Here is a 13,393-nt window from a genome sequence, read left to right on the forward strand (position 1 = left end):
CTGGGATTAAAGGCAGTTGTCCCCTTTTTTGACAGAAAAGATCCATGAGAAAATCAACAGCATCAATATCTCATTCAGATTTCTACAAATCCTTATAATGGGTTATTGCTGTAATCTAAAATGCTTCAATAAATCTACAAAGGAGGTGTTGGTTGATATTGCAATAACAGTAAAAGTGGGGCATCTGCTTTTATAGATATTGTAGATGGCAAATGAAAATTATAAATAACTGTTCTAGCAAATTTTAAATCTATGGCAAGAACAATGCTTGATAAGTATCTATTTTAAGTGAAATGTTTTGTTTTGTTTTTCTGGTCTACACAATTAGCTAGAGGAAAGAACAAACAAATAAATCACTTTTTCATTCAATATTTAGTTTCTTGGGGCCCAGAGTGAGTAAAGATTTGGGTTTTAAAATCCCTTATCTCAGGACAATTATCAAGACATAGTGTTAGATCTTAATAGATGGGCAAGGAATGTGCATACCCCATATCTTCTCAACGGTCTGATTTATTGCTTATATTTAATACACAATATCAGAGAATCCTGAAATGGCAGAATCTACAGAAACATTAGCACATCAAGAGCAGAGTTTAAGGCCCAGACCCACATAAGTGACAACCCAGACCTGGACTATGGGATTTACTTGTAAAGAACCTTCAATATCCACCAATGGCAGCTTACCCGGCTCTGTGTTTGAGCTTTTTATCTAGGATTCCATCTCTGGAAACAAGTTTATTAAATACCAAAATGCCAATCACCATGTTGACCTGTCAAATAAAAACAAAGTTGACCTTTCAATGATACTGAAGGGGATCAGGACCCTGTTTCTCCAGTAAACAAGTCTTAACCCCTTACAGAGGGCAGGACTCTGAGGAGTGATGTGAATGACTTCTCAAAGGTGTAATGAGCATCTGAACAGTGGTGCATGCCGCTAACATTTAGAGTCCGCCAAACGCATCTCATTTCCATGGTTTGCAGTTTAACGTGGCAAAATTAACCTTCGATTGCCTAGCTTTCAAAAGGCACCAAACCCTCCATCAATCTGGTCTTATTTTTTCTAGGGAAACTGCATAAAACAATGGACTAAATGAGTTTTATTCCATGCTTTAAAGCCAAAGCATTTTAAATCTCCCAGCAAGGGGCTGGGCTAAGTCTAGGCAGGTGAAGGGACTGACGATTTTCCACTAGCAGAGAAGACAGAATGGCTAGCTAGTCTCTGCAGCTGTGTTGTGGCTGCTCTCTCCCAGGTTTGGGGACTTTCTGATATACTCTTTTTCTAGGAAGCAAAAGCCTATTCAATCTCCAGATTCCTTCAGAGGATGGAGACTGCCTTTAGTTCTTAAAATACGCTCCTGAATGCATCTTCTCAACTTCTTTCAAAGACTCCTTAGTCTCACTTACATGGCCTTTTGTATAATACTAATGACATAAAATCAGTAAGAAAATGTTCTGCTGATAGGCGGCTGAAATCTGTCCTCTTGCTGGTAAGAGAAAGATCCCAAACCTTTCTGTTAATAAGTGATTTAGGAGATGTCACTCTTAGAGTCTGGGCAATATACCACTCATCAGAAGAATGTACCTTGTACTTCATTTTACTTGAACTAAGAGAAAATATAAGTTCTAGGGATTCTATTAATTCACAACTTAAAACATGAGAGAATTTATGACCAGTAGAGATCCATCATATTGGTGTTTCAATTATATACATACTGGCTATTTCTTCATTACAGGGTTATATGTATGTTTACCCAGCAGCTTAGGAAAATAACTCAATTGATTTAATAAAAATCCAATGCAGAAGACAAAAGTGTTCCCAGTAGTTTCAAGTTCCCTATGCTTTTCTGTAATACTCATGTCTTCAGGGTTATGGTTTGGATTTGTTTCTTTCTTGTAAACCATGGGCAATTTTTGTTCTCTATTATAGCTTTGAAGAATGAAGGCTCTTTAAAAGAAGAAGCCTAAAATAGTGTTACTAAGAAAGTGGTTTCCAGTGTCCAAGTTATTGAATGAGCCATTCAAAGAACCGAAAGGTAATTATCTCGCAGATAGCCTAATTGAACAGTGATATGTGTCTTTGTATTTAATATATCTTTTCTTTCCTCCTTCATTTTCGTCAGAATGATGAGTGAGCATAAGAGAGAAGGAGGGGGATGGAGGTCGGGCAGGAGAGAGAGACAATGGAAAGAGGGTAGAAAATTTTACATCTTATAATTTTTAAAATTTGGAAACTATTTTGTTATTCTAAAAAGAAAATGATTAAAGTCTTTGTAGTTAACAGCTACTGGTGGTTTTTAAGTTGGAATAATATTGACCCACCAAAAATATCTGGAGTTGTGGTAGGCAAAGGGAAGGATGCTACTGAAAATGCTAGAATATGCAGGACCGACTGTGGAACAGTGACATATCCATTCTAAAATGTTTCTATCACTGAGTTTGTGAAACTGACAGGTATGTATGTATGTATGTATACATATAGATGGATAAATGATAGGTGAAGATATTTGGAAATGGCAGTCTTGATTAATCTCCCTATTCATATATAAATACATTATACAAGATAATATAGAGGTTTAATGATATAAAGGATGGGATTTTATATATTATAGAGGAAGGATTTATTGAAGTTCACTTGAGCTTCTTCACATATCTGGAATCACTGTAGGAGGAATTCCACTCTCCCAAGTTTAATAACCTCCAGTACTTAAATATGAATATTTTAGGGTAATATAAGATAGAAAGCAATTGATATTAAAATTGATGTAGTAAGTAGTTGGACTTTAAAATTTCTACCCACCAAACGCTTTATCAAACTTGCCACTCTAAATGAGCCCCTGTAATCTTTCTGCTTAGCTAATCCATCAAGTAAGTGAGTTTCAGAGTTTACCAGGACAACAGCGGCTGCAGGTCCAACGAAGGCGTAGAGCAGTCCTCCTTCAAGCGACAGCCAGCAGCTAAAAATAGCATTAGAGAAAACTAACAAAAATCAGTGATAAGCATCAGGCCACTGGACTGTGGTGCAAGCAGCATCGGCTAGGATTTGACCTTGCGGTGTCGGTGCATTGCAAAGATTTATAGCTTAATATATAGAAGCCATAGAAAAAGTAGGATTAGAGCATTTCATGAGGAGGAAACACTACCTACCCCTCACTACTGGGCTTTAGCTTGAGGCAGTTAAAATATTTTAGACAAATTATTCGTATATCACAATTTCTACTTTTATTTCTTGCAAAGAGATTATCCCAACAAATATTGCTTTTCCTCCTTGGCTGACTCTTTCCGAGGGACTTCAGAATTGTAACAGCGTGTTTACAAAATCTTCCTTCAGGCCACTGAGATACTGGGAGAAAGTGACTTAAAAGATATCGAGGAAGGAAATTGATAACTCATATTTGCATGTGTGTGTTTGTGTGTGTGTGTTTTCTTTTTTCCTTTAATTTTACTGTTTCCCAGACTACCAAGAACATTCTCTGGAATAAGTTTGTGAATTAGAATGAGTGCAGCTGTGTTTCTCCAATTAACTAACATCACCAAGAGATGCAGGTTTGCATGGACAGCGCTGTGGAACTTTCGGGGGCGGGGTGGGGGGGGATGTTCATGCTCTGAATCAAAAGGAAATGAAGAGGTCAGAGGGCACAGAACTGGGAGTTTGCAGACGGAGCATGTGCAGTTGCCCACAGTCCGGGCAGAGCTGAGGAGGCAGTGAGGGGCTGTATCTCATGGCTGGTGTGGAGCCAGGCCAGTACTCACGCAACTATTTTCTGCTTCAAATTAGAAACATTACACCATAAATTGTTTCTTGGACTTTCTGAGCATCACAGGCATATGGTGGACATCATACCCCTTTCTAATTTCTTCCACAGTCTAGGCATTTTCTGCTATAGAATCTGTCTCCTGATCAATCAATTGCAGCATAACACCACCAAGTAACAACAAAACCTGCATTAATAATAGCTAATGATAATAGACATCAGTGATGTCTGTAACTGAGAAAAGAGTCACATCCTAAAACACAATAATAGAAAAATAACGCCAAGTTTTTACCAGTTCTAACAGAGAGTATTTAAGTTTTGGCGTGTACAGTACATGTTGATGTATCTTTAAAGGAAAATATTTTGGTCTTCGGAAGAACTGGAAACAGGAATGAGGATTCTTAATAGTTGCATCACTTTCTTTACTTTTACGCATAGAAGTCACCTTCTAGCATTGCTAATGACTCCGTGACAAAGTGAATGGCATTAGGAGGCAAGACAAATAAAACCTGCTTGGCAACTTCCTTACTTATCAACATGGTTAGCATTATGGATGGACTTACTAGTGATCTGTGCCGTATCCCTTCGTCCTGGTGAAGCCTACAGATGTGGCTACTACTAAAGCTGGCAGTCCTGCAAAAAAGCAAGGCAACATTTCATATTCAGGTGACATTTCATCTTCAGCTACAGTCACTTGTGGACACTTGCTCAGGACAGGCCTGGACAGACTTCAGATACTCAGACCGCAGCAACCGCTGTTAGAAGAGCAATGGATGTTTGTAGTGCAAACTTTCAAGTGTGAGACTACAAGAGACAGGTGGGATTTTAACTTAGTGAACTGCCCTGGTGTTGCTAGGTTACCACTGCATTTGACATGCTTTTAAAGGGAAGTAATAACACAGATTTACTATATCTTTTAAGTTATTTTTTCCCTAGGGGTTTGCATCATTATAAAGGAAATTTGTAGTTAAAAAATAACCAGAAAGGCAGAAAACTGGATGCCCTGGTGTGATGGCCTGTCATAAGAGTGGAATATTCAGCTGGCCATATATCGATCCATATCAAGTTTAACTTATAATAAGAGCCTCAAAATAATTTTCCCACTGAATAATTTCTTTTCAGTTTACTTATAACAGTAACGATGTAGGAACAGTAACGATGTAGTTACCTGAAAATCTAAACCAGTTTTGACCCTTGGACATGCAGTATTTCTAAGACGAACATGTTTACTCTTTCAGTTAAAATGAAACCCCCCAGTTGTTCATCCTCTTGGTTCGCCCCTCTGCCTGTCTTCCCATTCTTCTTGCTATTTTCTTTCTCCTGGGAGTCTACTCTGCTAAGAGTGTATACATTCACCAGCTTTAAACACAGAACTGTGGGAGGCATGCCAACGTCACCACGTTTACACTCACAATATAAATTATGAGTATGAACGTCTTCGTCTCCTTCCTCTGCTTCACCCTCACCCTGCATGTTATGTTATCTGCTGACTGAATATTGTGATTGAATAATGGAGTTCATTAGAAGCAATCAAGCACACATGTATACCCTAACAATACCTAGGGAGTTAGTAATCTTTATTTCATATAAATTGGACTTCCTTTGTTTACTAAATTGATTGTGGCGCGTTTCTCTTCACTGATATTCTATACAACTCTTTGCCGTTCAGAGAATATTGATATCACCTGTAACTTTGCAACTTTTCAATCCCTTTCTTCAAGATCTTTAGTAGCAATATTAGATAAGGAAGCTCTTGGTTACTGGCAAGGAAATCATTCTTTAGGAAAGAGCTTCCTGTACTTGCTGTTTCTTCCTTCGATCTATGGTCCTAATTCACAACCAAAATGAACCTTGGTTCAGTACTGCCATCATTTAAGAAGGTCTTTGTCATGGAATCTAGACAAAAATCTTACCAAACTCCAAGTAGAACGTATTCTCTACATTTCCATTTGCTTCTAGAAAGAGTCCTAATACATCAACTAAATATGAATACACCTGTGCTGAATGCTGGCAGATAACCGTTAAGTGGTTTTGATCATGTGTTTCAGGATGAATTATTCTAGTCTTGTAATAAGTTCACTCATTCAGAATTGCCCAGATTCCTTTTAACATCCTGTTCTCACTGTCTGCTATAACAGCGGCAGGATGTGGGCGAATGTGCACACATGTATGTGTGCGTACATGTATGTCTACGTGTGTACTCATGTGTAGTGGTCTCAGGGTGGGGATTTTAAAACTCAAATAAAGACATGATAAACCCTGTCCTTTTTTCTAAAACTAGATTTTTAAAAATTAACTATGTTTTCATTCAAACTGGTCCCATTAAATCACTAATCATTGAGATGTCTATGCCATGAAGCAACAGGAAATATTCCTCAATAACGTTGTGCAGAGAATTAATTAATTCCTAGTATGGCAGCAATTGTACATTTCTACTTTTGAGAACCCCCTTACCTACATGTAACGTTTCCTTGCCTCTCTGATGGTTCCTTCCTCCTCCCCTCTGCTTTTTTTTTTTAAGAAAAACAGTATGGAGATTTTTTCTTTTCTTTTTTTCTTTTTTTTCTTTTTTTTGGAATAGAACAGATAGAGGATTCCTAGGGTTTGCTATATGTCCTGTGGACATCCTGATTTGGGTGCCAAAACAATTTAAAGAATTTTGCATTTTTAGAAAATATCAGCAAGGAACACGTTGTCTTTCTAACTGTAGGTAGCTCAGGTCTCAAGAGACACCATGTAGGTACACGGAGTGTTTACTAGCTAAAATCTTTGATAATTATCCTCTTTTAAAGTTCCAAATGACCCCACGGACGTTTACAAAAGGGCTTCTTCTCTCATGTTTTTGCACTTCATGTTTCAAGTTAGATACCATAGTAACCTGGCTACAATCACTTTTTACTATTTTCTGATGTCCCTCCCACTGTCACATGAGCAAAACATGAAAAGTATATGCTTACCCCATCCAAGGCACAGAAAACGTTTCCGTATAAGCCGTGTCCTGATTTTTCCAGTTACAGCCATATATGACTGCCACGCCTCTGTCAAAACCCAACAGAATGAAGCCAGGAAGAAAAAATGCAAGAATGCAGTGGTGGTCGTGCAGATGCTCTGCGGAGACAGAAGGAAGCGCATGCTCAACCTGGGCAGGGACCTATGATTCAGAGGACCGGACTTTTCCTTCCCTATCCCCATCCTTCCTTTGTTCACAGACAATCCTACCCTGTAGTCCACATGGCCTTTAGCTTGTCATCCTCCTGCCTCAGCCTCTTGAGTTCTATGATTACAGGGTTCTGTGACTACTTTCCACTTGAAGAGGTTAAGTTCTGATGGATTTTTTGCTTTGCGTAAAAGCGAAACTATTTACAGAACCTAGAGCCCATACCGGCTCTAGTCTCTATACTGTATACAATATGGGCAGCACAAAAAATACGTGTCCTAATTCCATTTATGTTCTCAGTTTCTTTAATGAGGAGAACCCACACTATGCACTTAAACTCAAGGAAAATTAAAATTACTGCTTTAGTTGATTTTTTATTTATTTATTTTTTGCTTAATTCATTTTATTAATTGATTTTATTTTCTTTTTTTATTTAGCTTCTTTTTTTGATTTTTTTTAAATTTATTTATTTATTGAGGATTTCTGCCTCCTCCCCGCCACCGCCTCCCATTTCCCTCCCCCTCCCCCGATCAAGTCCCTCTCCCTCATCAGCTTGAAGAGCCATCAGGGTTCCCTGACCTGTGGGAAGTCCAAGGTTTAGTTGACTTTTTAAGAATAAAATTATGGAAATGGCACTTTCTTTAGTTTAAGAGGCAGACATGATGTATAATTGTTTTGGTTCCATTCTTTAGCTCTCTTATTTAACCAGGGATTCTTCTGTTTTGTTTCATCTGTGTTGATGTGAAGATTATACTGAAAAGCTGAACAGCTTTTCAAAAGAAAGAAAAAACACTGCTTTTATATGCATGTGATACACAAGTTATAACAAGTGAAATACAACATAAGGTTCGGCAATAGTCTAGAGGCAAGGTAGGTTGCAATGTAAAGTATTTAGTAGCTGCATTTGATGCTACTGCATTGCCCTGCCTGTCTTAATCAAGTAATTTTGAAGAGCTAATTGAGTCACTGGCAGTACACAGCTATGATTTCATAGATATTTGTCTTCATGCAATCTAATCATCCTAAATGCGTGGGCCATTAGCGATGCCTTGTCTACAAACAACCAGCAGCTTCATTTTAGTAAAAGCTGCTACTTATTTCCCTATTGGTACGACTTCTTTGTGTATATCTTGTTGTAATACAACTCCTCATAAAGCAGAACCAGCAACAGAAACAATTTCTTTCTTCGTCAGTCATCCATTCCAGAAATTAAAAATAGACAAAGACGTTAGGCCACAAATTAGACATTAGCAGGCTTGAAGGCACTAGAGATGGCCTCCTCCCTCATAGTCAATGAAGTATAAAACAAGAATCAGGAAATGCAGGGCTCTAGCACTGATCAGAGGATGGCATCCTGACCTGTACTTCCGTCTCAGGGAAGAGATCTGATGTCTTGAACGGCCTAATTGATAACTGGTTTCTTGGGGTCCTGACTTTATCAAAGACAAACTATTGCCCCTTTCTTTAAGAATCAGTGCGAATGGGCCTGTAGTCACTGGGGAGGAAAGCTGATTTTAAGAATCGTACAAAGCACACATCAGCTGTTGTTATTGTTGTTCACGGGTTGTATTTGCCAAGGTGTAGTAGCATAACTTCTAAATGACAGCTTTCATACAGAGCAATGACCGCTGTTATTTTCCATAAATGCTATCAGTTCCCACAAGCACCATTATTCTCATGTGCAAGGACTCAGATTCTTTAATCTCTCCTCCCCATAGGCTCCACACTTGATATCCTCAACCCTGCAGATCAAATACTCTCTAAGTCTCTGCAGGATGAGCCTTTTCCCTTGATAAACCTCAAACTCTAGGCACCTCTTTCAGGTTCCTATGCTGGCACCTATTCAACCATTGCGATCACCTGACCCACCTCAGTGACTTCGGTCACAAAGCCCTCTCTTTGTACCCCTCTCAGTAAGCTCTCAACTCCCATGACAGACAGGTCCTCATACATCACAATCCCAGATTTATAACTCACTATCTCCTCCAGTTCGCCATTGACATTTGTTTTACCGGCCTTGCCAAATTCGGCTCTACTCTTGAACTGTCATGGATGATGAGGGCTATTATATCACAAAAGTCAAAAGCAGATTTAACTTAGTAAATTGAATTTTTTCTACTGCTATTTTCTGCTGCTATTTTCTACTATTCCAATTCTTAGGAATAGTAGAAAATGTTCTCTGAAGGCAACTGAGGTAAATATATTGCTTCTAATGAACCAGAAGCTGAGAGTAATCCTAGATTTAAAAAAAACAAAACTAGATAAATCACATTGCAGGTTGGTATTCCAGCCCTGTGCTGGGTATCTGGAGAAGGACAACACAGGAAGAAGAAAAAGGATAAAAATATGTAAATGTCAAGGAAGGCCTAACATCAGTACAATAGTACTTCCTGAACAGAACAATAATAAAATTGAAAGAACAGCATTTAGGGACTAGCATGGAAGAATTCTTCAGAACTGAATGCAATCTTGGCTACGGGGTAGATTAAACAGGAAAAACACATACACACACCAACAAACACACATTCCTAAATGCACTGCTGTGAAATTGTTAACATCTAGAATGAGACTAAAATTTAAAAGTGCTCAGAATTTAAATAATGATAACTTACAAAGGAGTAAGAATCAGAGGGATATTAAATTTCTTGTGAGCCACCCAGGATCCAAGAAGACAGTGAAAAAGTGTCCTTGTTCTAATGAAAGAGAACTTTGAAGTTAGAAGTCCACACCTAGCCAAACTATTATCCAAGCGACAGGCAGAGATATATTTTTAGAACTGAAAGGGGCTTTGAAGTTCATTATTTTAAGGTTCTCTCTGAAAGAATTTCTAGGCAGTATAAACCACCAATAATGACTTCAAGAGGAGAGAATGGGATAAGTGATAGATAGCAAACAAAAGCAATAAAATATATTGAATCTAAATAAAACTTTATTTAATATACTTCATATAATCTTAAAAACACAGCTATCTAGATACAGAATTCAAAAATAATAGCAGTGAGAGTCAAAAGGGAAGAGACATGAGGGCTACAAGGAAACAGAGAAAAATAAGAACATGCCAAACCTGTTTTCCCCTTCTGGCATATTGGAAATACTGAGTGATATATGACAGATATATTTGAACATTTATGATCACCATGATAAATTGAGATAGTCATTATAAAGTAGAAATAATATATTTAGTAGTCAACAAAAGAAAAATAAAAGTAAGAGACATCATTACATTCAATTAAAGGTAAGGGAAAAGGAAAAAAACAGAATTCTGATACATAGAAAAATGTTTCCAAAAATAGCATAAATCACAATAGCTTTAAACTCACTTAAAAAAGAAAAGTAAAACAAAACAACGTTTCGTACTTGATTTAAAAAATCTATTTCTGTAATGGTTATGTGAGAAAGTACTAAAACCACAGACACAGAAAGATGGGAATAAAGAGCTAAAAAGACCTATAGTAAGCAAAGGCGGATATTCAGAAGCAGATGGTACAGTGGTCATATCAGAAAAAAAAACCAAAAAAAACAAAAAAACAGTAAGTAAGATGAAGAGGGACTTTCCATGCTGGGCTATCAAACAAAAACTGAGGCAGCAGAAGGAAAGCAGATCGTGAGAAAGGACTCAGGATACAGTTGTCAGTCCAGACAAGTGCAGGATAGAGTTAAGTATAGGGTACCGTGGGTCCTTATAACTGCTGGGTCCTCACAACTGCCGCCCTTCTCATAATTGGATGCTGCTCTTTCTTGTGTTTGTGATGTGGTCTCACTTCCTATGTAACTGATGAAGCAGATGGGTTACTATCGTCATATCTCCAGCCTGAAGCTTCTCCCTAGCCTCAAGCAAATTCTCTCCTTCAGTTACACATTGCAATAAGGCAAGCAAGAATTTTACTTCTGGAACCACACACTGCCTGTTTTACTTACTGAAATTTCTGGGCTCCTTTTTTCCTAGCTGAGAATTGAAAAAAAAAGAAAATCCACCTCATAAAATGACATCATGCAAACTGGGTGTGACAGTGGATACCACTAATCTCGCCACTCAGGAAGCAGAGGCAGGCAGATGTTTGAGTTTAAAGGCCAGTTTGGTCTATAGAGCAAGTTCTAGGACAGGGAGGCTACACAGAGAAAGCCTGTCTCAAAAAACAAACAAACCCAACATCATACATGTAGAAAATTTGAGACAAAGCAAGTATTATTTTGGGGGCAGGGAAAGGTGAATTTTAAATTATTTTATCATGAAATATAGTACAGCTTCATATATTTTACAAGTATATATGCTTATTGACAACAGCTAAAGCCTGACATACTGTGATTGAATTCACCCACACAGCTAAAAACACATCAAAATGTAGATGGTTCTAAGAGTAACTTCTGTTTTTTATCATCAGAAATAGTAATTATACTTAATTACAAATGAGTTAACTACAGTCTCCTTTATCTAGTATGTCTATATCACATTTTCACTTACAAACAAATGTTCTGAAAGACCTTTTTTAAGTCAAACAAAGCTCCTTTTTTTGCAATTTTCATTTTCTCTTTGTTTTCAATAGTGGTCAAATTTCTTGATAGGTTAAGATACTCATCAAGTTCTTTTGACTTGTTCCTTCCCGATGCCTGGAATCTCCTTCAATTTTGCTTCCACAGAAATCCTGATTCCCATGCTAATAAACAAAATTATTAAAACCGTGGACATCTATGATCTTATATAAAACTATAGTTTAAAAAAAATATGTTCCCTAAGTGTTTCTGTATCTTGAAAGTTCTGGAATACTGTAAGGCATCTAATTAAAGATCTCGACAGTTGACTTATTTGCTGTTGAGTTATGTTGGGAAATTGTGCTTTCCAAGGGAGTTATCCATGTCATGTGTATTTCAATCTGTTAGAATATGATTTTATATCAGAACTGAAAAGGGGGATATAACAACTACACAGAGGAAATACAGAGAATCATCAGGTCATATTTTGAAAATTTGTATTCCGCAAAATTGGAAAACTTAAAGGAAATGAAAAACTTTCTGGATAAATATCACTAACCAAAATTAAATCAAGACCAGATAAGCAAATTAGATAGACCTGTAACTGCTTTTTTTGGTTGGGAGTCATCAAAAGTCTCCCAACCAAAAAAAGTCCAGGACCAGATGGTTTCAGCTCAGAATTCTACAAGATTTTCAAAGAATAACTAATATCAATACTCTTCAAATTGTTTCACACAATAGAAACAAAAGGAACATTGCTAAACCCTTTTTATGAGGCTACAATTACCCTGATACCCAAACCACAGAAAGATATTACTAAGAAAGAGAATTACAGACAAATCTCACTCATGAACATTAATACAAAAATACTACATAAAATACTGGCAAATAGAATCCAAGAACACATTAGAACCATTATCCACCATGATCAAGTTGGCTTTATCCCAGAGATTCAGGGATGGTTCAACATATGAAAATCTGTCAACATAATCTGCCATATAAACAAACTGATAAATAAAAACCATTAGATGCTGAAACTACAACATCAACAAATACAACATCTCTTTATGATAAAGGTTTTGGAGAGAGCAGGGATATAGGGAACATACCTAAATATAATTAAGACAATATACAGCAAGAAAGCAGCCAACATCAAACTAAATGGAGAGAATCTCACAGCAATCCCACTGAAATCAGGAACAAGACAAGGTTGTCCACTCCCTCCATATCTATTCAATATAGTTCTTGAGCTCCTAGCTAGAGCAATACGACAATGAAAGTAGATCAAGGGGATACAAATCGGAAAAGAAGAAGTCAAACTCTATTTGCTGATGATATGATAGTTTACACAAGCAACCCCAAAAATTCTACCAAGGAACTTATTAACTCATAAACACTTTCAGTAATGTAGCAAAATACAAGATAAACTCAAAAATCAGTAGCCCTCCTTTACACATATGATAAATAGGCTGAAAAAGAAATCAGAGAAACATCCCCCTTCACAATAGACACAAATAACATAAAATATCTTGGAGTAACTCTAACCAAGCAAGTGGAAGCCTTGTATGACAAGAACTTCAAATTTTTGAAGAAAGAAATTGAAGAAGACCAAAAAATGGAAAGATCTACCATGTTCTTGGGTAGGTAGAATTAACAATTCTATTAGGCAAAAAATGGTAATCTTATAAAAAGCAATCTACAGATTTAATGCAGTGCCCACCAAAATCCCAGCAAAATTCTTCACAAACCTCAAAAGATTGGTTCTCAACTTCATATGAAAAAGTAAAAAGCCCATATAGCCAAAACAATCCTGTACAATAAAAGAATTTCTGGAGGCATCACAATCCCTGACTTCAAACTCAGCTACAAAGCTATAGTACTGAAAACAGCCTGGTATTTGCATAAGAACAAACAGGAGGACCAATGGAACCGAATTGAAGATCCAGATATTAATCCACACACTTTCAAATACCTGATTTTTGACAAATAAGCAAAAAATATCAAATGGAAAAAA

The 13,393-nt window shown here is 37.1% G+C and overlaps 1 protein-coding gene across 3 annotated transcripts in view; it reads right to left on the reverse strand.

Annotated features, from left to right (window-relative positions):
- Adgrb3 (adhesion G protein-coupled receptor B3) overlaps nucleotides 1–13,393 on the reverse strand; it is a 704,417-nt gene that overhangs the window by 52,406 nt on the left and 638,618 nt on the right. For all 3 annotated transcript variants that reach the window (XM_026785468.1, XM_026785467.1, XM_005359883.3), the window contains exons 20-23: nucleotides 6,710–6,860; nucleotides 4,316–4,385; nucleotides 2,888–2,954; nucleotides 685–770 (exon numbers count right to left, since the gene is read on the reverse strand). In XM_026785468.1, coding sequence (XP_026641269.1) covers nucleotides 685–770; nucleotides 2,888–2,954; nucleotides 4,316–4,385; nucleotides 6,710–6,860 — 374 coding nt within the window. The remainder of the gene's footprint in view (nucleotides 1–684; nucleotides 771–2,887; nucleotides 2,955–4,315; nucleotides 4,386–6,709; nucleotides 6,861–13,393) is intronic.

This window comes from Microtus ochrogaster, linkage group LG2 (assembly GCF_000317375.1).
Source record: "Microtus ochrogaster isolate Prairie Vole_2 linkage group LG2, MicOch1.0, whole genome shotgun sequence".
NCBI classification, from domain to species: Eukaryota; Metazoa; Chordata; class Mammalia; order Rodentia; family Cricetidae; genus Microtus; species Microtus ochrogaster.